Here is a 26521-nt window from a genome sequence, read left to right as displayed (position 1 = left end):
TTGTTCTCCACTGTGGCCAGTTGGGATTAGTCTCAAGGTTCCATTTCTTCCTTTTGTTCTTCAGGTACATATTGTAAGCACTCGGAGGAAAAAGAACATTCATATGTCCTTTATCAGAGCCTTAGAATTGTGTCTTTTAAAATTAGATGTATATGTCCCAGTTTCTGTGTCACTTCACCCTGATTGAAAAGACCATCTGTGTGATATTGTAAAACTCATGGCTGGTTGTCTCCCACAAATAGCTTTATAGAAATAGTGCAATATTACCAAAGGCTGCACAGACACCCTCTTACCTAGCAGTTTTGAAAATCTCATTATGTTTGTATTTTACTGAACAAATGCTGAATGAATAGAGTATTACCTGGGTTGTGACAGGAATGCTGCAGCATATATAGCTCTTTGAGCATAAAACAGATCATTTATTGTTTTTCATGTGATTTTTCACACCCTAACACCAGTTATTTTTTAAAAGAGTATGCTGTAAGGCAACTTTAAAAGAAAATTTATCTTAGGAAAATATTTTGCTAAAAGTCAAGATGGGTAAAAATCTAAAATTGTACAGCGTTAAAGATAAAGCCTTTCGAATGATGGACTCATTGATGCTGATAAGCATAGCTCTTTTGTGGAGAATCAGTGGTGTCCACTAAAGTTGCAGTTTCCAAGTTAATAGCAAAGATGAGATAAAGGAAGCAAAGCTATGGCAGTAAATTGCGAGCACTGGGCACGAGAGGGCACATTCGACACCAGAGGCGGTTTTTTAAATTTTTTTTAGAGTGGACTGTAATTTACTGGCATTGTCAATCTATGAACAAGACAGGTATTATTTTGTTTTTTTTTTCCATGAAGGGAGATGGTTTCCAATCTGCTATAATATGTGCCCACAGCTTCACCTTGAGCATGCAGCATTCAGGCTGTACTCAGGGTAGATTATTTTGAAGCTTGTTTAAAAAAAAACCACCTTGCATGTAAAAGTGTGTTCTTCAGACGTTCAGCATTTGAAATACAATATTTCCTGACAGTTGAAAATGATTTGCAGTGTTGGGACAGTAGGAGAAAGTAACTTATTTCGTTGCACATGATTCGCTCACCATTTCCAAGCCAAAATTTAGGCGTCCTAGAAATTTTATTTTGCATCAAGGAAGCGGATGTTCAGTTGTTGCTGTCTAATGGCAAGGTCATGGCTAGTAACGGGAAATGTATTTGTGTATTTTAAATAATGAAGATTCAGTGTAGGGACTTCGACCTCACCTTCCATGGCAGCCTGACACATACGATGACCGTCTGACACTTGGGTCAACATTAGCTGAAATTCTTTGTAGTAAGCTTTGTTCATGGGAATTGTATTCTTATTTTGTACTTGGAAACTTATTACCAGGATATAGGTAGCTCTAGAAGAGAATGCTAGAAAGAAATGCCAATAGTAATTTGTATGGGACTTTATTGAGTGAGAATGTCAACAGAAGAATCAATTCAAGAGAGTTGGCTGGGTTGCCAGCAGACTGGACGTGACACACCCTGCTGTGTGGGCAGCCCCGGGGCACTCCCCTGGCATGCCATGACTAGTGTTGCTGGAATTTACCAAACACTGGTCAAGAGTCTGCCTGCAGCGCAGGAGACCTGGGCTCGATCCCTGGGTCAGGAAGATCCCCTGGAGGAGGAGATGGCAACCCACTCCAGTATTCTTGCCTGAAGAATCCCACGGACAAAGGAGCCTGATGGGCTACGGTCTGTGGGGTCACAGAGTCAGACACAACTAACACTTTAACACTTGAAGCACGTGAAAACTTACTGTTAAGACACCTTATGACTCTCCAGCCATGTATTAGCATGTATTGAGTAGGTCAACTCATTAAGTGTTGATTCATGATTTAGTTTACACATTTCACACTCATTTTATTTTAATTTTAATTTTTAATTTTATTTTATTTTTAAACTTTACAATATTGTATTAGTTTTGCCAAATATCGAAATGAATCCACCACAGGTATACATGTGTTCCCCATCCTGAACCCTCCTCCTTCCTCCCTCCCCATACCATCCCTCTGGAGAGGGTGTGGAGAAAAGGGAACCCTCTTACACTGTTGGTGGGAATGCAAACTAGTACAGCCACTACGGAGAACAGTGTGGAGATTCCTTAAGAAACTGGAAATAGAACTGCCTTATGATCCAGCAATCCCACTGCTAGGCATACACACCGAGGAAACCAGAAGGGAAAGAGACACGTGTACCCCAATGTTCATCGCAGCACTGTTTATAATAGCCAGGACATGGAAGCAACCTAGATGTCCATCAGCAGATGAATGGATAAGAAAGCTGTGGTACATATACACAATGGAGTATTACTCAGCCATTAAAAAGAATACATTTTAGTTTTAAAATATCACCGCAGCTCTGAGAACCAACTGACTTGAAATGTGGAAACAATGGCTCGTGTCCATATAGCCTGACTCTTGCTTTTCTTTAAGACGATTCTCACACGAGGCTTGAAATGTTGTTCCGTTGCTGCATTTCAGAGCGTCTCGGAATCAGGTTGGACAGCACTTTGCCTTCGTGCTGACGGACATTGAGAGTAAACAGAGGTTTGGGTTCTGCCGACTCACCGCAGGAGGCAAGATCTGCTTATGCATCCTGAGGTGAGTGTGTGTCGTGAAAAATGCTCTTGGGGACACTGTAGGTTAACTGTGTCTCTCTGTTGCACTTTGCTGTATGCTTGGGATGCTTAAAAATGTGCTTGTATGTATTTTTTGTTTTCTGTAAATCCAGCTAAGCTGAAAAGTAATTTTGTTTACTGTCTGTATACAGCATCAGTTAGGCTTAAAGGTTTACCAGTAAGAGTAGAATTGGCTTCTTTTAAAAAAATTATTTTATTGAAGTTTTAAGTATTAAGTTGACTTACAGTGTTGTGTTAGCATTGGCTCTTGTAAATAATACTTTTTATGGGTTAATTTTTAAAATAGCAGGTCACATGTTTCACATATTGAATAGCATGCGGAAAGTCTGGTTAAATTAGCACGTGCTCTTTTCTATTATTGACCTATGACTTGGATTCTTGAAGGTGAACTGGTGGTTTAAGACAGAGATTGTGGACTGGTGCTTCTGGGCAGAAGTGCTCAGAGGCGCTTTCTTTGGCCGCATGGTGTTTTAAAAATTTTAGAAGATGCTTCTTACCTTGTACGTTTTAGTGAAATTTTGCGTAAAGTTGACGTGTCTCATTCCTCTCGCTGGCGCTGGTGTTGCTGAGCCAGCAGCCCTGAGCTGGCTCTGAGCAGCAGGTGTCTCCTGCGACCTGAGTCTGTTTCACCAGCCCTGCCTGTCCTGCCCCCATCACCTCCGTCATCGCCCGGCGCTCGGGAGGCTGTTGAGAGCAGGTCTCTGTGACTTGAGTCTGAGCTGCTGGTGCTGAGGAGGGCAGGTCCTGAAGGTTAGCTTCCCTGATGACTCAGAAATGTAGGTGTGTCATATACTGTAGTTATAGTACACGTGTTGGTCAAGCTAGACTCTAGAAATGCTCCTAGGAAAAGAAATAAGGCTCAATTGAATAATTATCACAAAAGAACATTGGTGTGATATTGATGTCTACTCTGTTCACTTGCTGTTCAGCTACATTCCTGTCATTCTTTGAGGGTTAAGTTATAAATTTACTCAGAATGTGTGTTTGAGTTGGAGAGTTTTTCCCAGTGTTTATTCAGAAGCAAATACTTAGCTGCTTTATGAGTAGTAGAGCGTGGATGCTCCTGTTCCTGTCTTTAGGCTCAGCTCTTTAATCTGGAGCAATTGTGTTGAAAAGTTGATGTTTTATCCAGAAACGTGTTATGCTTCAGCTGTAGGCTGATCTTCTAATTTGAAACCATCGTTTTAGGCAGCGGGTTTGGGAGTGACTGGGAAGTGGGTGGGGAGAGCTCCTTTACCTTTGTGCTTCATACTGAAAGTTCCAAAGCCACACCGGGAAGGGGTCTGTCACCCTCTGCCCCAAACAAGTTTGCCCTAACAAAGACTGAGGCTGTATGAGCTTTCTAATTTTTCTCTAGGTATTTTTAAGTCTTTTCATTAAAAAATTAGGTTTGCAGGTAAGTTTCAGGAATAGTACTGTGAACTCTTGTCTACACGTGCCCAAGATTCACAGTTGTTAAGCTGCTTCTGTCTGTCCCCACCTTGCTCTCTCAATGTGTACACACACACACACACACACACACACATTCTCCATGTCTCTATTGTTATGCTGACCCATTTATGAGTAAGTTGTAGATGTCATTCCTCTGTAATATTTGAATCTGTTTTACAACTCACTGCCACCAAAATCAATTCCTGATATAATTAAAGAGTTGTTTATATATCTTCCTATTGGCTAGCAGCTGATAAACTGTGGTGTTTATTCACAGCTGGTAAAAGGAATGAATATATATATATAGAAGCCTTTATAAACTGAAAAAACCTATATGGCTTTTCTTAAAAGTTGAGACTTAGCACAAAGATGATATCCTTTCGGAGTATAGTTTTTAAAATCAGTTACTTATGGCTTTACCTGAAGTATGTTATGACTTTCAGATACGAAAAATTTTAGTATCTTGCTCTTGAAGCTGTCTTTTGTGCAGAATATTGCATTTATGTTGAAACATATGACATTTTTAGGTATTCTCTTGTGAGGTAATGAATTGATTATTTATAGGTCATTTTCATTATCGGTGATTGAAGATCCTTTAACAGAAATTAATAATTTATCCTGTTGTCTTTATGATATCCTGTTAAATACTTTAAATTGTTTACTTTTGTGATCAACTATATCTTCATAAAAATCTATTCATTTATTTTACCATCTAATGTCTTAGTTCATGTTTTAATGATCTAAATGTTAAAAGAAAACTTGTATGTCTTGAGTTTTTGTTGATATCTAATAGTTTAAAATATTTTAGGTCCTTCAAGAGTAGTCATAATGAAAGTGGAATACACTTAAGCATGTTTAAGATTTTTAATACAAAGTAAAATTAAGTACAGATTGGTAGTAAATTTTCTTTAAGATAGCAAAAAATAGCTCTGTGTTGGATTTCTTGAATAGCAAAGTTAGAGATGGCCATGGTAGTACTAATAATAGCAAACTATCAGCAGCATCGCTTAGTGTTTGTTTACTATAAATCAAACATTTTGCTAAGTGATTTATATAGATTATTAATAAAAATGACTCTATCCTTAGAGTTCTGATCTAGAAAGTTTGCACATAATGCTTTAAAGTTACTTTGCATTCTGAATGATGCTATTATAAGATTTGAAAGTAATTTAAATTTATGTTATAATTTTAAACTAGAAATCTGTACACCATGCTATCAAATGCAACTGATAAACTGTGGTGTTTATTCACAGCTGGTAAAAGGAATGAATATATATAGAAGCCTTTGTAAACTGAAAAAACTTATATGGCTTTAAGCCATGTAAGTGGCTTATAAGCCACTGGGTTTATGCTATTATAAGATTTGGAAGTGAGTGTACTTAATTTCTATATGTTTCATTCACCTTTTAGAAAAAATATTAGAATTCAGGTTAATTTAATATAAAAGTTAATAAAATTTTGAATTTTGTGTGCTTTAGCTTTTTCTATAGCATATTTGTCCTCCTTTAACAAAATTTCAAAAATACCCTGAAATAGTATTAATTTAAATCGTGCCATTGTTTGTATTTAGCATTGCTTTAGTATGATAGTAGAAATGCAAGAAATAGTATTTTCTCTAATTTAATTAACATAATTTTACAACTATAAAATTGTCGCCATGGGTTCAAAATGAAATAAGTGCCCTCACGAGGAAGACAGACTAGGGATTGGTGCCTTTGTAGTCCCCCCGCCCCTGACTCATACCAAACTCAGAGGCTTTCACACTCTTCCTTGAGGCAAGTCCCTTAGAAGCAGCATGTTTCAATTTTACACATTTTGTGTCAATTTTCCAGACAGAAAAACAGCCTCTAGACATGAGACGCTTTTCTACGGAAAGGCAGTTTCCTTAGTTTTATTTGGTTACTCTGAGTTAGGTTCCTGCTGATCACCGAGACTGTTAGTAGTTACCTGACTGCTTGACAAAAAACATTTCCTTTCCTTTATTTAACCTTTGACTTTTAGATGTAAAAGTTTTATCAGCTCAATAGGATAGTGGGAGCCCAAGTGGGGGAAGTCTCCTTGCTGTTCAGTGGACTTGTGGTTTTCCTGAGACATCTGTCCCTGGCCTTACTTACGTCTTCATGAAAAGGAAATAATCTCATAACTAACCTTTGAAGAACCTCCTGTTTTCTGTTTTAAAATGATTTGGTTCTAATGTCTCTGTTTTACATTTATGTATATTTACAAGACTATGAGAGTCACAGGAATCTTTTGCTAAAGAATGACATTTTCAGTTTTATAAAACTCAAGTAAAACATTTTATCTAGTCATTATATGTTGAATACATTTTTAACAGCTTTCTGGGATGTTTGTGTTTGGTGGTTAAGAAATTTTGAACATCTTTGGGACTGTAAAATTTAGTGAAAACTTACTCTGACTTAATGATAATAGGAGTTTATACATGAGTTAAAAATTAATTGCTTTGAACATATTTGAAAATTATCTAAGAAACCACTAAAATAAAAACATGGGAGTAGCATTTCTTATCTGAGCAAGGCTAGCTTACATAATATATAGTGTTTATTACACGTGTGTGTGTGCATTTTTTTGAGCACACTTTTTGTTTTTAAAGTGTGCAGTGGAACCTTGTTAAAATATTTGACTCACTGACTCCTTGGTGTACCCTGGACCATTTTGTCATCACATATAAAGTGAGCAGGACTTCACGTTGTCCAGTTGTCTGTATCAGGGGTGGCGAATTCAGTTACCTGTAGACACAGGTCAGGGACTAAAATGAGATAAGCAAGTTTGGCTGACAGTGGGAAACAGGGGTGATCTATAGAAATGGCACATACCACATCCAAAGATAAACTGTTACTCAACTCTAGATTTTTACTGAAAAGTGGAAAAAAAAAAAAAAAAAGTTTGACCAGCACTGCCAGCTCTTTTGATTTGTAAGAGAGGAAAATGTAGGTTTTCAGTGAATCGCCTCTTTTAGAAGTTGGCGGCTTGTTCAGTCCAGCAGCCGCAGTGTTGCCCAAACAGCAGTATGACCGTGGGCTAGATTGGTCTGCTTGTAGACAGTTTGCAGCCTCCACTCCAGATGCTACTGTTTATTTGCAACAGAAAATGTCCCTGCTTCCCTGACATCCTAGGAGCATGACTGACTTTCGGAGTAGTCCACTTTGATACAAGTGATGTTTTCATGAAAAAAAAAAAAAAAGATATGTACTCTTAAAAGGGGCTGGTTATCACTAAGAACCATTGCGTGTTCACGGAGAACACGCTATGTGTGACTGAACTCGGTTCTTTATGGTGCTGGGCTTACTGGTGTGTCAGGCAGTGCTGTGGTACAGAGAGTCACGTTATCTCTCGGGAACGAATTATAGAGAGGAAAATGCTGGCTAGACGATAGCTACGAGTTGCCAGTCTTCTTATGGATGGAAATATACTGAGATGTTGCTAGATGTGTGTTGTCTGATGAGAGATCTTGTGTCATGTTGCAGGCCGTATTCTTTTCAGAAATTTTTATCTGTGGTGATGAACATAACAAGCAGTACTAAAATCTACAGTCGGAAGGAATTACTGATGTGTTAAGTGAAAGAATCAAATCGAAATGTGTATCTGTTGGGAAGTTTGCACGTTTGCATAAAATATAAAAGACAGAAAGAAAGATACTGCTCTGGACATTAGTTAAATAAATTTTATAAGAGACTTGACTTTAGAGCCTTGAGCATCTGTTGCTCAGTTGGAGTGCTAATCTCAGGCTTGCTGTTCGGTAGCTCTGTGGCCCTGAATGCAGTTGTCTTACCTTAGTATAGTCAGATACACATCACAGCATTATTATAAGAATTATGTGAGAGAACGCATGTCAAGTACCTAGTGTATTTTTATACACAGTGAGTGCCTAAGAAGTTTTATCAATATTTTCTGTACTTCCAATAAATATGAGGAGTCGCTCATATTTAGATTCTGCTCTCTACTTCTAGATGGACATAGACCTGACTAGTAACTCTTACTGTCCAGATAGAAATAACAAAGCATGATGGAGCCTTAGAGATGACTGTGGGAAATATCCATAGGTGGAAGCCTTGTTGTACTAGTCTTTTTAAATTACGACAGTCTGATTTATAGATGAAGTCATGTTAGAGGAGGTTATAAAACATCCTGGTGTCCAGCAGTGATCTGAATATGGTAGAGTCAAATGTTGGATCAACGCGAGAACAAAATCCACCATGCCCCGTATAGAGATCAAACATAGCTTGGCATCAGGATGCAGTTCAGTGAAAATATTCTTGGAGATAATAAAACGTAATAGTAACTCCCAAATACCTAGCACTGTTGAATTTTTTAAAGTAAACTATTAATCAATTATTAATTCATTTTGTTTCATTTTCAAAAACAGGTCCATAATCTTACAAATAAATATATATATTTTTTGTATAAGCTTCTTTCTTTTAGACTAATTTTATTTATTTATTTATATTTGGCTGCGCTGGGTCTGCATTGCTGCATGGGCTTTTCTCCAGTCGTGGTGAGCGGGGACTGCTCTCCAGCTGTGGTGTGAGAGCTTCTCCTCGGAGTGGCGTCTCTTGTTCTGGAGCCTGGCTCTGGGGCCCGTGGGCTTCAGTAGTTGCTGTGGACTCGGGCTCAGTCCTTGCGGCTCCCGGGTTCCAGAGCACAGGCTCAGCAGCTGTGGCACTTGGGTTTAGCTCCTGCACGGCGTGTGGGGTCTTCCTGGGTCAGGGACTGAGCCCGTGCCTCCTGCACTGGCAGGTGGATTCTTTACTGCTGAGCCACCAGGGAAGCCCTTGTATAAGCTTCTTAATGAAAAATTGGGTTCCAGTTCCCTTCATAATTTGAAAGGAAATTGAAAGTTGAAGATAACCAATGAGAAGTAATAATGTAAAGATGAGAAAAAACAGAAAATTTGGTCTAGGGAAAAAAAGGATTCTCTCACTTTGCAATAAGTTTTAATTATGAGATATTTATTACATATCTTATTTTTATAGTGGTCAAGGAAGGAGGTTTAAACAAGGTTCCACGTTATGTGAGTAAGATGAAATAACAATGTTAAGGATTAATAAGTGGCTATGCAAACCAGCTAAAATCAATGCATCTTGCTTTATCTTAAGATCTTAAGAGCAGGGGGAAAAAAAAAAAAACAGGACCAGCATGTTCCTTGAATAGATTAGGTCTCAGTTTATCTGAGCATAGAGATCTGAACTGTATAACACATTGAAATTTTCTTGAAATACCAGTTTCTTCAGGCCATGGAAAGTTGAAATGTGACTATGAAACAACTACAAATGAAAGAAACTAGTGTATCTAGGAACTACCTTGTTTCTTGGCAGACCATCCCTCATGAACGTTATTTCATTGCATTATAGTGAATATAAAGAATAGGATTGGTAATTTGCATGGTATTGAGTTGGTAATCTAAAAACAGTAATCTTGAAGGTCGTGTTTTTGTTTGTTTGTTTTTATAAGTGAAAGATATGGTAGAAAATAGATTAACCATCTGAAATGTTAAGAGTTTGAAAGTGTTAGCCTCTCAGTTGTGTCTGACTCTCTGCGACCACTTGGACTGTAGCCCACCAGGCTCCTCTGTCCATGGAATTCCCCAGACAAGAATGCTGGAGTGGGTGGTCATGTCCTTCTCCAGGGGATCTTCCCAAACCAGGGATCGAACCCAAGTCTCCTACATTGCATCAGATTCTTTACCATCTGAGCCACCAGGGAAGCCTGCGTTAGAGTTAAAAAGTGAAAGTGAAAGCCACTCAGTCGTGTGCAACTCTTTGCGACCCCATGGACTACACCATCCTTGGAATTCTCCAGGTCAGAATACTGGAGTGGGTAGCATTTCCCTTCTCCAGGGGATCTTCTCAACCCGGGGATCACACCCAAGTCTCCTACATTGCAGGCAGATTCTTTACCAGCTGAGCCACCAAGGAAGCCCCAGAGTACTGGAGTGGGTAGGCTATCTTTTCTCCAGGGCATCTTCCTGACCCAGGAATTGAACCGGGGTTTCTTGCACTGCAGGTGGATGGATTCTTTACCAACTGAGCTACCAAATTGGGATTACCAATGCTAACTGACTAACTTCTGATTGTCAGATTTCCCCCAGGCTGTCAGAGCTTTGGCGCATGTTCCACCCAGGATTTTCCAGGCTCCCGCGTGAAGCTGTCGGCTTGTTGTAACCCCTACCCCACCACACCCTTCCCCGGTCCCTCACCCCCATTTCGATCTGGACTTGTGGCTCTCCAGGTGTTGGCACACCCGTCCTTAGACTTCCCTGTTCTTCCCTGGGATCCGATTCCTTGTCTGTATATCCGCGTATTCCTCATTTCTGCTCAATCCTCCATTTTGTTGCTCTCCCAAAATATTATGCAGAAGGTGAATTTTTGAGTCCCAGAAAGACTGAAAATGCTTTCAGCCTGTCTCCACACTTGACTGATAATTTCTCTGGGCAGAGAGTTCTAGATTGCAAGGGGTATGTCCTCTGCCTTTGGGAGGCGTGTTTGCTGACTTCCCAGAGCTGCTGTTGAGCGAGGCGTTCCGGGACATTTGGGATTCTGCGCCTTTGTATGCGACCTGTTTTCTCTCTTTGGAAAGTCTTAGGTGCTTTCTACTTCTGTTCTGAAATTTCACTGTGATTGTCTGGTTGGGCTCATTTATTTTATAGTTAACCCGGGGGTGCTTTCAACATGGAGATTCATGTCTAAAGTTCTGGGATATTCCAGTAATTTTTAAAAAGAAATTTATTTTTTCCCCTCCTTTCTAAGAACTGCTGTTAGTCAACTGCATGACAGTTGAGATTGATATGCTGACATTTTAATATTTATTCCTATTTCCATCAGTTTGTCTCTTTATTCTAGTCCTTAGGAGATATTCTTGATGTAGTTTCTAACTTTTCTATTGATTTTAATTTTTTTCAGCATTTGTATTTTGAATTTCTAAGAACTCTTTCTTGTCTAATAAACTGCTTTTTTCACTTCTTTCTCCTTAGACTGTGTTTTGTTTAATGGCATCCTGCTGTTTATTCAGCTTCTAAGGATATTAATGACAAGTTTTGGAACTCTCACCTGTCTGTATTGTCTCTGTGTACTTGGAGTTCCTTTTATGTTTGTATTCACGTCTGTATTTCCTCAAATATCTGGTGGTTGGACTGTTACTTTGTATTTAAGATAGAGGCATGGAACTGAATGAGTACCATTGTATGAGCGGTGGTGGGTCTCACCTGCAAGAAGATACAGGGCCTTGGAGGTGTTTCTTCCTTTGAGAGATTCCCAGAGCAGTGTTTTGGGCTCCGTGGGGCCGGGCTGTTGGCTAGCGGCCCTTCTCCCTTCTGTTGACGTCAGGTTTCGGTTTGCTCTCACAGCTGAATCTGTTATTTTTGTTTGCTTATCACCTTCATGAGGCTGCTCACCTGTGTTCACCTGTGGTACTTTCTGTTGCATTTGTCTTTCCTCATTAATTTATGCTCTTTCATTCATTCATACTCATTGCAGTGTCATTTACAAAAGGCACGTAGAACAATAGATGTATTCAGTGTACTATTAGATTTAACAAGAAGTTGGTAGATAGTGACAGCCATCTTCCAAACCCTTACTTAACTGTTTGTAATGATCATTTTAAAGAACTCTATAGCATTCTGCAACATGGGCTTTCCTGGTGGCTCAGACAGTAAAGAATCTGCCTGCAATTCGGGAGACCCGGGTTCGAACCTTGGGTTAGGAAGATCCCCTGGAAAAGGGAATGGCAGCCCACTTCAGTGTTCTTGCCTGGAGAATCCCCAGGGACAGAGGAGTCTGGCAGGGTACAGACCATGGGGTTGCAGAGAGTTGGTCGTGACTGAGCAAATGTAGATAGATAGAGCATGCTGCTGAGGAAAGTTACCATGGGTGACCTGACTGTTCTCCTCTCATGGCTTTAGGCAACTCCTGATTAAAATGCATCATCAACAGTCACATCAGATAATCAGACGTTACATGAAAACAGGTGGAAGGAAAGCTGTGTTCCTAAGCTCTAGTCACTGATTTTTAAATTTAAAAAATTTATCAAAACTCTTGTTAGTATATATTTGTGTATTAAAAGTATCACAGTGTTTTCTCTTGAAAATTTTTCTGTTGTAGTCATTCTTTGAAGAAAAAAATGAGTATTTGTTAATTGATAATTAACTATACTGGTGTGTTTTGTGATTCACTCTTATATATGAGAAGTTTACATTTTGATAAACAATTAAAACCTTTGGATAGATTTTAAATATACATACCTTAATTTGAAAACGAGTACAGATTTTATTTTGTACAGTTGATTTTGGATTTAGCATTATGGTTTCATAAAGTTAATTATATTTGTGTCTAGCAAAATGAATTGAAAGGAATTTTAAATTATATGTGTTTTTGATACTTAAATGCTATTTGTAATAACAGCTTTTAAAATAGTCTTACTTGTAATGATATTTATTTTGAAATTTATCATCTTATATAAACATCAGTTTCTGAGGAATTGATTTAATTAAGCACATAATTCTATTTTTTATATATTCAATTCTGCAATATTTGAAGAGAAATGATTGTGTCTTTATGTCTTTGTTTTAAAAGCTTTTTAAAATTAGTTTTTATTTTATATTATATCTTATATCAGTGGTAAATGCTTATTCAATGACAGCTTCTGGAACACTCAGACCATACCTACCATGAAATGGGGCTAAGTGATGTTAGGTGTTTCTAACATAAAATAGAAGTCTCTAATGAATAACCTTTATAATGGAATTTTGGATTCTGATTATTTTATGAAAGCTAATAATGGATTATATGTAAAATCTTACTGTAACATTAAAGAGAATGTGGGTATTGTTCTTTTTTGCCCTCCAGGATCAACCTGTTTGAAATAATATAAATTTGATGTTTATTTTGCTGTCTTCTTTCTTAATTCTAAATGATACATACATATATATATATATACACATACATATACACAGACATATTTTTAAGTTACTATTATTATTATTTTACAGTTACCTGCCATGGTTTGAAGTATATTACAAGCTTCTGAATACTCTGGCAGATTACTTGACTAAGGAACTGGTAAGCTCTGTGTTTTTCCCTATTTTAAAAATTGTGGTAAAATACACATAATATGAAATTTACCATTTTAACCATCTTTAAGTGTACAGTTCTGTACCATTAAGTGCATTCATATTGTTTTGCAGTCAATACCAACATCTTTATAACCTTTTTACTTCTCAAATTGAATCTCTGTACCCATTAAACTAAAAGACACTTGGTCCTTGTTTGCAAGGAAAGCTCTGATAAACCTAGACGGCATACTAAACGCAGAGACATCACTTTGGCAACAAAGGTCTGTCTAGTCGAAGCTGTGGTTTTTCCATTAGACTTCTCTGTATGTGAGAGCTGAACCATGTAAAGGGCTGAGCACCGAAGAACTGATGCTTTCAAATTGTGGCGTTGGAGAAAACCCTTGAAAGTCCCTTGGACTGCAAGGAGATCAAACCAGTCCATCCTAAAGGAGATCAACCTTGAATATTCATTGGAAGGACCGATGCTGACGCTGAAGCTCCAGTACTTTGGCTACCTGGTGCAAAGAGCCTACTCACTGGAAGAGACCTGATTCGGGAAAAGATTGAAGGCAGGAGAAGGGGACGACAGAGGATGAGATGGCTGGATGGCATCACTGACTCAATGGAAGAATTTGAGCAAACTCCAGGAGATAGTGAAGGACAGGGAAGCCTGGAGTGTTGCAGTCCGTGGGTTCGAAAATAGTTGGACATGACTGAGCGACTGAACAATAGCCACCTCCTATAACTAGAATGATACAATACAGATCCTTCTGTGACTGGCTTATTTCACTTCATGTTTTCGAGTTCCATCCATATTGTGGCATATGTCAAAGTTCCCTTCCTGTTTAAGTTTGAGTAGTAGTCTGTTCACACACTTGGGCTGCAGTCCATGGGGTTGCTAAGAGTCGGACACAACTGAGCAACTTCACTTTGACTTTTCATTTTCATGCATTGGAGAAGGAAATGGCAACCCACTCCAGTATTCTTGCCTGGAGAATCCCAGGGACAGAGGAGCCTAATGGGCTGCTGTCTATGGGGTTGCACAGAGTCGGACATGACTGAAGCGACTTAGCAGCAGCAGCAGCAGATGAACACTTGGGTTGCTTCCATCTTTGGCTCTTGTGAGCAAAGCTGCTATGAACACGGGTGTGCAAATACCTGTTTGAGTCTGTGTATTCAGATCTTTTGAGTATATACCCGGAAGTAGAATTGCTGAATAGTATTGTAATTCTATGCTTAATTTTCTGAAGAACTGCCATAACGTTTTCCACAGTGGTTTCATAAATTTACATTTCCAGCAGCAACACACAGGTTTCCAGTTTTCCCACACCCTCCTTGAGACTTCTTATTTTTTGTTTTGTTTTGATAATTGCCATTCTAATGGGTGTGAAGTAGTATATAAATGTGGTTTTAATGTGCATTTCCCTAAAGATTAGCAGTATAGAGTTGTTTCCTGTGTTTATTGGTTATTAAATATCTTCTTTGCTGAAATTTTATTCCAGTCCTTTGCCATTTTTTAACTGTATTTTCATATTGCTGTTGAGGAGTGGGAGCTTTTTATATATTCAGTTATTGTCAGATATGTCATCTGCAAATATTTTCTCCCATTCCATGGGTTGCCTTTTTACTTTGTTGATAGTGTCCTTTGCTGTACACAATTTTTGAACTTTAAAGAGGAAAAACTTATCTTCTTTTTTTCTTTTGTTCTGTGCTTTTGGTGTCATGTCAAAAAATGATTTTCAAATACAGTGTCATGAAGCTCTCTTTTTTCCTTCCAAGAGTTTTAGCTCTTACATTTATTTTTATATCTTTATCCTTTTTTCTTAAAAAAATAAACGCAAAACAGAAACTGAAGTTTGCCTTGAATTAATGAACATCTGTGGGATGATAATTTTTAAAACGTAAAATAAAGTGTTTCGTCATTCAGTTGCGTCTGCCTCTTCAACCCCATGGACTGTAGCCCACCGTATTCTTATCTCTGAGAATGATCTTCCTGAACCCACTAGTGTCCTTTTCCTGCTTGTAATACTTTCAGCGCCTTCTTTTTTCTTAGAATGAAATTTAAACGTGTGCAGACTAGCACAATAGAAGCTTCGTGATCTGGCATCTGATATCCTCCCTGGCTTGTCTGGTCCCCCTTTTGTACACCTGATGGACCTTCCTGCATTTTGGAGCTGCTTAAATTTCCTAGGATGTAACTCCACACAGTTGTCTTTTAGGAGTTTAGGTCACTCACTCGTGATTACTGGTAAAACACTCAACTTTTAAGATTCAATGTAAATATCTTTAAAAACAGACCTAAATTCAGTGCAAATACTACTCCAGATGCTTTTTACTAAATAGAATTACCCTGTATGCGAGACAGCAAAAGAGACACAGATGTGTTGAACAGTCTTTTGGACTCTGGGAGAGGGCGAGGGTGGGATGATCTGGGAGAATGACATTGAAACATATAAAATATCATATGTGAAATGAATCTCCAGTCCATAGTTTGATGCATGAGACAGGGTGCTTGGGGCTGGCGCACTGGGATGACCCAGAGGGATGGGATGGGAAGGGAGGTGGGAGGGGGGTTCAGGATGGGGAACACATGTACACTCATGGCAGATTCAAGTCAGTGTGTGGCAAAACCAATACAATATTGTAAAGTAAAATAAATAATTAATTAAAAACCCCTTGCTGAATGCCAAAAAATGGATTATTAATAAATTAAGAAAATAGATTTACTCTTAGGGTGAGCAATCTCATAATTTGGCAATCTGATTTTATTATTATAATAGCAGTAGTGTTTTAGTGTGTGTCAAAAGTCCAGAGTTTGTGTGCATGTATGTAAATACTTCCTTCTCTACCCTTGATGTGCTTAATTCTGTGAAATATTCACTAGAAGGTAATTTTACACTTGAACAATTTTATGTTTCAGCCATTCAGTCATTCGTCTGCCTAAGAAAATGACTGGAAATAACTGGAAATATTCAACTACTGCATTGAAAACTCAAGACCAGAATACTCTCTCGTGATAATTTCTGAGTAAACATGTGGAGCCAACATCACTCGCATTACTTGTCCAAGTTTTGATTAGTTTCGGAAACTCATTGACGACTTGGTATACGGCATGTGCTCCCTGAGACTGTATCTAATACTGGAATATAGAAAAGAAAATACTATGGTTTTCTTAGAAGAGGAAATGAGGGAGACTACATTTGTGTTGCTAATTAGAGGGGAAAAATATTTTAAGTTCATAGTATTCGTTCAGTAGCTGGAAATAAATGTATGAGTGTAATAATTTTTCTTTACACTTTTAATCCAGTGCCACAGGTTATTTATTAATAGATTGGAATTTACATTTCAGAATCAGTTATCCTTATCTGATCAATATCAAGCAACTGCCAAGAACTGTAAAATGCTAGACTTTAAAAAATGTATGTAACTATAAGAATTTTGTATAGACAACATCAGTATCTTCCAGAATACCCTGTGGTGTATTTCACTGCCTGGATGGTCCAGTGATGAATGCTTTAATGTCCGTCTTTTTAGGTCATTCTAGAGAGAATTCCAGATAGGCAGTTTTGAGTGCACACTTTTACAAACATTTATAGAGATCTGCATTAAGTTTTCATAGTCAAGTTAGAAGAGAAATTGGGAGAAATCATGTGTCTCATATCCATATCCCTTAAAATGATTACCTGCTTTTGCCTTCACTGTATTCTCTTATCATAATAAAGAGAGGCTGAGAGTACACACAACAGAGAGAGAAGGGATAGAGCTGTGTGTGCAGAGCGTCCTGCCTGCATTTATTACTGGGTTTGTATGCGAAGCTCAGAAAACTGAAGCGTGCACGTCAGGGTACATTCAGTCAGTTCAGTTCAGTCGCTCAGTCAGGTCCGACTCTTTGCGACCCCATGAATCGCAGCACGCCAGGCCTCCCTGTCCATCACCAACTCTCAGAGTTCACTCAGACTCACGTCCATCGAGTCAGTGATGCCATCCAGCCATCTCATCTTCTGTCGTCCCCTTCTCCTCCTGCCCCCAATTCCTCCCAGCATCAGGGTCTTTTCCAATGACTCAACTCTTTGCATGAGGTAGCCAAAGTATTGGAGTTTCAGCTTCAGCATCAGTCATTCCAAAGAACACCCAGGACTGATCTCCTTTAGAATGGACTGGTTGGATCTCCTTGCAGTCCAAGGGACTCTCAAGAGTCTTCTCCAACACCACAGTTCAAAAGCATCAATTCATTGGCGCTCAGCCTTCTTCACAGTCCAACTCTCACATCCATACATGGCCATTGGAAAAACCATAGCCTTGACTAGACAGACCTTTGTTGGCAAAGTAATGTCTCTGCTTTTGAATATGCTATCTAGGTTGGTCATAACTTTCCTTCCAAGGAGTAAGCATCTTTTAATTTCAAGGCTGCATTCACCATCTGCAGTGATTTTGGAGCCCCCAAAAATAAAGTCTGACACTGTTTCCACTGTTTCCCCATCTATTTCCCATGAAGTGATGGGACCAGATGCTATGATCTTCGTTTTCTGAATGTTGAGCTTTAAGCCATCTTTTTCACTCTCCTCTTTCACTTTCATCAAGAGGCTTTTTGGTTCCTTTTCACTTTCTGCCATAAGGATGGTATCATCTTCATATCTGAGGTTATTGATATTTCTCCCGGCAATCTTGATTCCAGCTTGTGCTTCTTCCAGTCCAGCGTTTCTCATGATGTACTCTGCATATAAGTTAAATAAGCAGGGTGACAATGTACATCCTTGACATACTCCTTTTCCTATGTGGAACCAGTCTGTTGTTCCATGTCTTACTGTTAAGCAAATCCCATAAAGTAGATCTGTTATACATTTTATATAAACCCATTTATCATGGGCTGAGTAGTGACCAGGGGCTACCTAGAAGAGAAATGTTTAGAATGTTGCATCTTTCATCAAAGTTGCATCTTAGCACACCAATCTTACTTAAGTTGTACCTATTTCTTAAAAATTAAGTTTGTCATTTTAAAATTAAAATGGAAAATGCAAGCATTCCTCTTGCACCAGTTATCCAAGTTGCAAATGCAAAGGAAAAATGCTTAAAGCAAATTAAAAGTACTACATAAGTGAACACAGAAATCAGAAAGCAAAACAGCCTTACATATTACTGATACGGGGAGAGCCTTGGTGGTCTAAATAGACTGTCAGACTAGATGTCACAACATTCTTTCAAGCCAAAGCCCCATCCAGAGCAAGCCCCTGCCTCTCTCCAATTTCTGGAGGTTGAGAGAGCTGAAGAGGCTGCAGAAGGAAAGATCAAAGCTGGCAGAGGTCGGTTCATGAGGATTAAGGAAGGAGGCTGTCTCCATAGCATTAAAGTGTAAGGTAAAGCAGCAGTTCCTGCAAGTTACCCAGAAGACCTCGCTGAGATAATTCATGAAGGTGGCTGCCCTGAACAACAGGTTTTCAGTGTGGATAAAGATGAAACAGTCTTTTACAGGAGGATGCCATCTAGGACTTTCACAAGCAGAGAGAAGAGGTCAGTGCCTTGTTTCAAAGCTTCAGGGACAGGCTGACTCACTTGTCAGGGGCTACTGGTGCAACTGGTGACTTGAAGTCGAATCCAGTGTTCATTTACCCTCTGAAAATCCTGGAATCTCCTAAGAATTATGCACAGTCTGTGCTCTACAAATAGACTAACAGCACATCTGTTGACAGCATAGTTTACTCAATATTTTAAACCCAGTGTTAAGACATACTGCTCAGAAAAAAAATTCCTTTCAAAATATTACTGTTCATTGACAATGCACCTAGTCACCCAAGAGCTTTTTAAAAAAAATTATTTATTTTAATTGGGGGCTAATTACTTTATAGTATTGTGATTTTTGCCATACATTGACATGAATCAGCCATGGGTGTACATGTGTCCCCAGGTCCCTAACCCCGCTTCTAACTCCCTCCCCATCCCGTCCCTCTGGGTTGTCCCCATACACTGGCTTTGAGTGCTCTGGTTAATGCATCAAACTTGGACTTCACCCAAGAGCTTTGATAGATGTGGATGACAATATTGTTTTGTTTTTTTTTTTTCTTTCATGCCTGCTAACACACCATTCATTCTTCAGCCCATTGATCAAGGAGTAATTTTGACTTTTTATAATTATTTAAACTTTATTATATTTATTAGTTATTAAGTCATATTATCATATTGTTTAAAAAATAGCAGGAGATGCAGGAGACACTGATTTGATCCCTGGGATGGGAACATCCCCTGGAGAAGGAAATAGCAACCCACTCCAGTATCCTTTTTTTTTTTCTCCTTTTTCCCCTCCAGTATTCTTCCCTGGAAAGTCCCATGGACAGAGGAGCCTGGTAGGCTCCTGTCCAAGGGGTCACAGAGTGTGGCACAGCTTAGCGACTGAGCACGCACACCACACATTTAAAAAGTACATTTCTGAAGGCTGCAGCTACCACAGGTATTGATTCCTCTGATGGATCTGGGCAAAGTAAATCGAAAACCCTCTGGAAAGGATTCACCATTTTAGATACCATTAAGAACGTTTTTGATTCATGGGGAAAGGTCAAAATACCAGTGTACACTAGAGCTTAAGTAAGTTAATTCCAGCCCAGTTGGATGACTTTAAGTTGGCAGAATTCGGAACTTCATTGGTGGAAGTAACTGCAGATGTGGCAGAAATAGCAAGAGAACTAGAAGTGGAGCATGAAGATGTGTCTGAGTTGCTGCAGTCCTCATAATAAAACTCTAACAGATGAGTTGCTTCTTATCGATGAGCAAAGAGAGTGGCTTTTTGAGACGGAATCCGGATGCTGTGAAGACTGTTGAAATGACAACAAGGGGTGCAGAACATTGCATGGGCTTCATTGATGAAGCAGCAGCAGGGTTTGAGAGGATCAGCTCCAGAACATTGCGTGAGCTTCATTGATGAAGCAGCAGCAGGGTTGGAGAGGATCAGCTCCAGAACATTGCGTGAGCTTCATTGATGAAGCAGCAGCAGGGTTGGAGAGGATCAGCTCCAGGTTTGAAAGAAGGTCTACTGTGGGTGAATGCAGTCAGCAGTGCCGCAGGCTGCAGAGAGATGGTTCATGAAAGGGAGAGTCAGTTGATGCCGCAAACTTCACGTGGTCGTATTTTAGACATTGGCACAGCCACCCCAGCCTTCAGCATCCATCACCCTGATCCGTCAGCACCGTCCGCATCGAGGCCAGACCCTCTACCAGGGAAAAGATTATGACTCGCTGGAGGCTCAGATGGTGGTTAGCATTTTTTAGCAATAAAGTATTTTAACTTAAGGTATGACTTTTTTTTTTTAAGACATGATGGTATTGTACATTTAATAGACTACAGAGTAGTGTAAACAACTTTTATACGCACTAGGAAGCCAGAAATTTGACGAGATCATGTTATTGCTATATTCGCTTGTTAGCGTGGTCTAGAGCTGCGCCCGCCGTTTCTCCAGGGTCCGCCTGTGTGTAAAACGTGTCTGACGTGAGTGGGCGCAACGAATGATTTTGTCAAGCAGTTTTAATTGTTTTTACTTAATTGTATTTCATTTATAAAATGCACTTTTTTTGTTTTTTTTTTTAACTCTAGGAAGACGATTTGAATGAAACTCTGAGATCTCTCTATAACCATCCAGTACCGAAGGCAAACACCCCTGTCAACTTGAGTGTGGTGAGTCCTGAGTCCGTATTTGATGCTTTGAGCCACAGTGGTGTAGAAACCTTGCCGAGTCACCTCCCGGGGAGACTTTTCTGCCGGTGCTGACTTTACCACCTAGAGATACTGAGGCTCTCTGATACGCTTTAACTATCATAACATGATTTGTTAGAGGTATATCTTGGTAGTTGTTAAATCATAGATTTTTAAAAAAATTATATGCCAAACATAACCAAATCTGTGAGAATATTTTGGTTGTGAGGAACATTGGTTTTCAGGTAGAATCTATCCATAATAAGGAAACCCACTCCCCTCCCTGCCCCAAACAATGAGTGTAGCCCACCAGGTTCCTCTGTCCATGGGATTCTTCAGGCAAGAATACTGGAGTGGGTTGCCATGCCCTTCTCTGGGGGATCTTCTCGACCCAGGGATTGAACCTGGGTCTCCTTCATTGCAGGCAGATTCTTTACCGTCTGATCCACCAGGGAAGCCCCATGTGTACAGTGGCCCTCGTAAAATGAAAACAGTACACAGTAAGCGTTGAGAGTACACCTCATAACCAACTAGATGACAAAGATTCTGGGTGAAAAATCTCCTTTTTTCCCATTCTTCAATACATCTTTTAGTATAATCACCAAACACTGGGAATAAAAGTGAGTTTGTTGAAGCAGTAAGCATTGGTGGTACAGATTATTTACTACTGAAACTTTTAATAAACTGTGCTGTGTATAACAAAAATCACACTAGTCCTTTGGGAGGCTCTGTAAGTGTTGAGAATTAACAACCACGAAATACAGATGTTTTAATCAATTTGGCATACCAAATAGAATGTTAAAATTTACCTATGTTGATTTTGCTTCTTCCAAAGTAAGAGTAAAATATCCTAATTAAAAAAGGAAAAATATATAATGATGCAGGAGAAATGGAAGGAAAAAGCAGTCTGAAATGTCTATAATAGTGTTAATAGGTCTTTTGGAGTTCTTTTTGCAAGATCAGGACACTGTTAGCCATTTTATATTCTTTCTCTGGTAATAACTTTCTTCTTGCTTAAATTTCCCCGTGTCATGTTGTTTGATAACAGTGATTTCATTCTTCCTGTTTCTAGCGTCAGCACCTCGTCTGGCTGCTCAACACTTAATAACAGTCAGTAGTCTACAGTTTCTCCTCCTAGTCCTTTCTGTAAAAGACTATCAGATTAAACTTCCTTCAACTATATAAGGGTTTCCCCAGTAGCTCAGAGGTAAAGAACCTGCCCGCCAATGCAGGAGACCCAGGAGGCCTGGGTTTGATCCATAGGTCGGGAAGATCCCGTGGATGAGGAAATGGCAACCCACTCCAGTGTTCTTGGCTTCCCTGGTAGCTCATATGGTAAAGAACCTGCCTGCAATGCCAGAGACTTGGGTTCGATCCCTGGGTTGGGAAGATCCCCTGGAGGAGGGCGTGGCAACCCACTCCAGTATTCTTGCCTGGAGAATCCCATGGATGGAGGAGCCTGGCAGGCTGTAGTCCATATGGTCTCAAAAGAGTCTGATGACTGAGCGTGCATGCATGCGACTATTAAGCTATAAAGTGCCCTGACGACAACCTTTAATAGTTGCCCTGTTTTCTGTAGAATTTGTCCAGACTCCTGGCCTTTCAGGACCACCCACTTGTTAGCCTCCGTCCAGCTTTCCACTTTTATGTCTCACTTTTCTCCCCCTAAATTGATTCTCTACTCTGGTCACAGTGTTGTGTTCATCCATCTTCTTGAGTAGACGATGTGCTTTCCTGGTGGCACACCTTCCCCTCTTACTGAGGCCTCGGTGTGGACCGCCCGCCTCACTCTGGAGCTAGCTCAGGACCCATCTTTGTGAGTGACCTTCCCTTCTTACTGACGCCTCTGTGTGGACCACCTGCCTCACTTTGGAGCTAGCTCAGGCCCCATCTTTGTGAGCGACGTTCCCCTCTTACTGATGCCTCTGTGTGGACCACCCAGCTTTACTCTGGAGCTAGCTCAGGACCCGTCTTTGTGAGCGGTTTCCTCGCCCAGCAACACAGGGTGGCCTCTGCCCCTCTGCATCCTCATGTGTTGCTTAGTGTCCTAGTGGAAATGATCAGCAGTCGGGGGCTGGAAAGCGAAGGATACCCTGGATTTTCCACCCTTATCTGGGAGTTGTCTGCAGACATGGTTGTAGGCCTGGGTGATTTAAAGGCCAAGATGCAGAGAGGACGGAGCAGTGGCGAGGGCCTGGGGTGGAGAGGAGAGCAGAGGGAGGAGGGGCTGGAGGAGGGAGAGCAGAGGGAGGAGGGGCTGGAGGAGGGAGAGCAGAGGGAGGAGGGAGAGCAGAGGGAGGAGGGGTAGGAGGATGGAAAGCCATCAGGGTGGAGGAGCTGGAGGACGCAGAGCAGTCAGGGAGGAGGGGCTGGAAGGTGGAGAGTAGAGGGAGGAGGGGCTGGAGGATGGAGAGCAGAGGGAGGAGGGGCTGGAGGATGGAGAGCAGTCAGGGAGGACGGGCTGGAGGGTGGAGAGTAGAGGGAGGAGGGGCTGCAGGGCAGAGAGCAGAGGGAAGAGGGGCTGGAGGGCAGAGCCCAGTCAGGGAGGAAGGGCAGGAGGACACGGACAGCAGTCAGGGAGGAGGGGCTGGAAGGCGGAGAGCTGTCAGAGAGGAGGGGCTGGAGGGCAGAGAGCAGAGGGAGGAGGGGCTGGAGGATGGAGAGCAGAGGGAAGAGGGGCTGAAGGATGGAGAGCAGTCAGGGAGGAGGGGCTGCAGGGCAGAGAGCAGAGGGAGGACGGGCTGGAGGAGGGGACCAGTCAGGGAGGAGCTCAGATTTGTTGTCATTGAAGCCAGTGGAGTGCAGGTTCACGGTGAGTCGGAAGGAGGTAGAAACAACAACCAAAAATACACAAGAGTAAGAAGAAAGAATCGGTTTTCTAAAAATCGATGTTTTTCTTCGACAGAGTTGTATTTATAATGTGATTCTAACACTTTTTTAAATAGTGAATAAATATACTGTAGGTGCTAAGATTGTAGAGGCAGTTACTACAGAGAGTCGAGAAATGAAAGTGTATTCTCTAAGTTTGATTATCATATTTGTTCAAGAGTAAATGTCTTATAAAAATACATATCAGAAATATTGGACATTGAAAAACTTCACCTTTATTGATAAGTGTAAGTCAAAGATGTCTAGGCTTCTTAATACCTAAAGACTAGAAGATTTTGGTTAAAAAAAAAAAAGTCACTAAACGTGTGATATGAGGCAAGCAAGTTAACTTTTTTTGAGGTATTTAGATATACCATGAAAAGCTATTTTAATGTTCAGTTCAGTTCAGTCGCTCAGTCTTGTCCGACTCTTTGTGACCCCATGAATTGCAGCATGCCAGGCCTCCCTGTCCATCACCAACTCCTGGAGTTCACTCAGACTCATGTCCATCGAGTCGGTGATGCCATCCAGCCATCTCATCCTCTGTTGTCCTCTTCTCCTCCTGCCCCCAGTCCCTTGCAGCATCAGTCTTTTCCAGTGAGTCAACTCTTTGCATGAGGTGGCCAAAGTACTGGAGTTTCAGCTTCAGCATCATTCCTTCCAAAGAAATCCCAGGGCTGATCTCCTTCAGAATGGACTGGTTGCATCTCCTTGCAGTCCAAGGGACTCTCAAGAGTCTTCTCCAACACCACAGTTCAAAAATATCAATTCTTTGGCACTCAGATTTCTTTATAGTCCAACTCACATCCATACATGACTACTGAAAAAAACATAGCTTTGACTAGCAGACCTTTGTTGGCAAAGTAATGTCTCTGTTTTTCAATATGCTTTCTAGGTTGGTCATAACTTTTCTTCCAAGGAGCAAGTGTCTTTTAATTTCATGGCTGCAGTCACCATCTGCAGTGATTTTGGAGCCAAAAAAAATAAAGTCTGACACTGTTTCCATTGTTTCTTCATCTATTTGCCATGAAGTGATGGGACCGGATGCCATGATCTTCGTTTTCTGAGTGTTGAGTTTTAAGCCAACTTTTTCACTCTCCTCTTTCACTTTCATCAAGAGGCTCTTTTGTTCTTCTTCGCTTTCTGCCATAAGGGTGGTGTCATTTGCACATGTGAGGTCATTGATATTTTTCCCGGCAATCTTGATTCCAGCTTGTGTTTCATCCAGTCCAGCATTTCACATGATGTACTCTGCATATAAGTTAAATAAGCAGGGTGACAATATACAGCCATGACATACTCCTTCCCGATTTGGAGCCAGTCTGTTGTTCCATGTCCGGTTCTAACTGTTGCTTCTTGACCTGCATACAGGTTTCTCAGGAGGCAGGTAAGGTGTTCTGGTATTCACATCTCTTTAAGAATTTTCCACAGTCTGTTGTTATCCACACAGTCAAAGGCTTTGGTATAGTCAATAAAGCAGAAGTAGATGTTTTTCTGGATCTCTCTTGCTTTTTCAATGATCCAACGGATTTTGGCAGTTTGATCTCTGGTTCTGTGCTGTTAATGACTGGCAAAACTCGGATGAAAAAGTTTTGTGATGTCAGGTTAAAATTGATGGCCTTAGGAATTTTTCTTCCTTCACAAATGGAAAAGAAATTTCTTTCATATTTTCTATTAGAAAAAAATGACAAATCTTGAGAAACTACTGTGATTTTCTTATAATTTCATTTTCATGAATGTTTCATCACATGAGTTTTCAAGACTTGCATTACAGTCTATTAGAATGTCACACAGAGATTTTATGAAATGTTAATATCTAATGTCGGAGAAGGCAATGGCACCCCACTCCAGTACTCTTGCCTGGAAAATCCCATGGACGGAGGAGCCTGGTAGGCTGCAGTCCATGGGGTCGCTAAGAGTCGGACACGACTGAGCAACTTCACTTTCTCTTTTCACTTTCATGCATTGGAGAAGGAAATGGCAACCCACTCCAGTGTTCTTGCCTGGAGAATCCCAGGGGTGGGGGAGCCTGGTGGGCTGCTGTCTCTGGGGTCGCACAGAGTCGGACACGACTGAAGTGACTTAGCATAGCGTAATATCTAATGCAACTGCTTGTTTTGAAAGTATATTTCAGAGTCATTAAATACCCACAGAATACTCTTAGTTGAGAATGAAAGAAAGTACTTCATGATTTTTCTAGCATAAAACTAGCAAATCAGCATTTAAAACGCTTCAGGTATTTTCAACAGATAATGTGGCTACATGGGTTTTTCTCAAATACACAGCAAATTGTTGTGTAAATTTCTCCCTTGAAAGTAAAATATTCATTTTTTTTCTCTCGCGTATTGTAAGAACCAAGAGATATTTTTTGCCAGTGAGCAAGTTCTGAAAGAGCAGCCCTCCTTAGCACGGGTGAGTTCAAAGGACATTGGCTTCTGAAAATCATTGGGAAAAATCACTGCAAAATTAATTACTTCCATCACTGTCTTTAACATTCACCCCAGTCCTTTGAGAAGTGGTAAATTTCCTTCTTAATCATTCAGATTATATTTTCTGTTTATACTATCTTTTAAAGCATAGCACTGAAATACAGTGCCAGTAAATATCTGTCCCAAGAAAAGTGACTGCTAGAGACCAGATCCAGGCTCACCCTCCTGTGAGGGGCGTGGTGTCCGGCTGGGCTCGCTGCATGGGCGTGGCCTCATGTTTGTCACGAGGCTGCGGGACCTTGTTTTTCCGCCTGTAAGTCGTACCTTGTGACTGTGCCCACTAGCTTCGCTCTGATGAGTTTGACGGTGCTCAGTCTTGCT

At 40.4% G+C, this 26521-nt stretch overlaps 1 protein-coding gene across 8 annotated transcripts in view; it reads left to right on the top strand.

Annotated features, from left to right (window-relative positions):
• DENND1B (DENN domain containing 1B) overlaps nucleotides 1-26521 on the top strand; it is a 270596-nt gene that overhangs the window by 113346 nt on the left and 130729 nt on the right. For 5 of the 8 annotated variants that reach the window (XM_024976901.2, XM_059875836.1, XM_059875837.1 and 2 more), the window contains 4 exons: nucleotides 2514-2633; nucleotides 13104-13173; nucleotides 20745-20825; nucleotides 26064-26123. In XM_024976901.2, coding sequence (XP_024832669.1) covers nucleotides 2514-2633; nucleotides 13104-13173; nucleotides 20745-20825; nucleotides 26064-26123 — 331 coding nt within the window. The remainder of the gene's footprint in view (nucleotides 1-2513; nucleotides 2634-13103; nucleotides 13174-20744; nucleotides 20826-26063; nucleotides 26124-26521) is intronic. The other 3 variants (XM_024976899.2, XM_024976898.2, XM_059875838.1) reach the window with 1 other exon arrangement.

The sequence above is a fragment of the Bos taurus genome, chromosome 16, assembly GCF_002263795.3.
Source record: "Bos taurus isolate L1 Dominette 01449 registration number 42190680 breed Hereford chromosome 16, ARS-UCD2.0, whole genome shotgun sequence".
NCBI classification, from domain to species: Eukaryota; Metazoa; Chordata; class Mammalia; order Artiodactyla; family Bovidae; genus Bos; species Bos taurus.
Note: the sequence above shows the minus strand (reverse complement) of the source record. Positions and strands in the feature narration are given on the sequence as shown.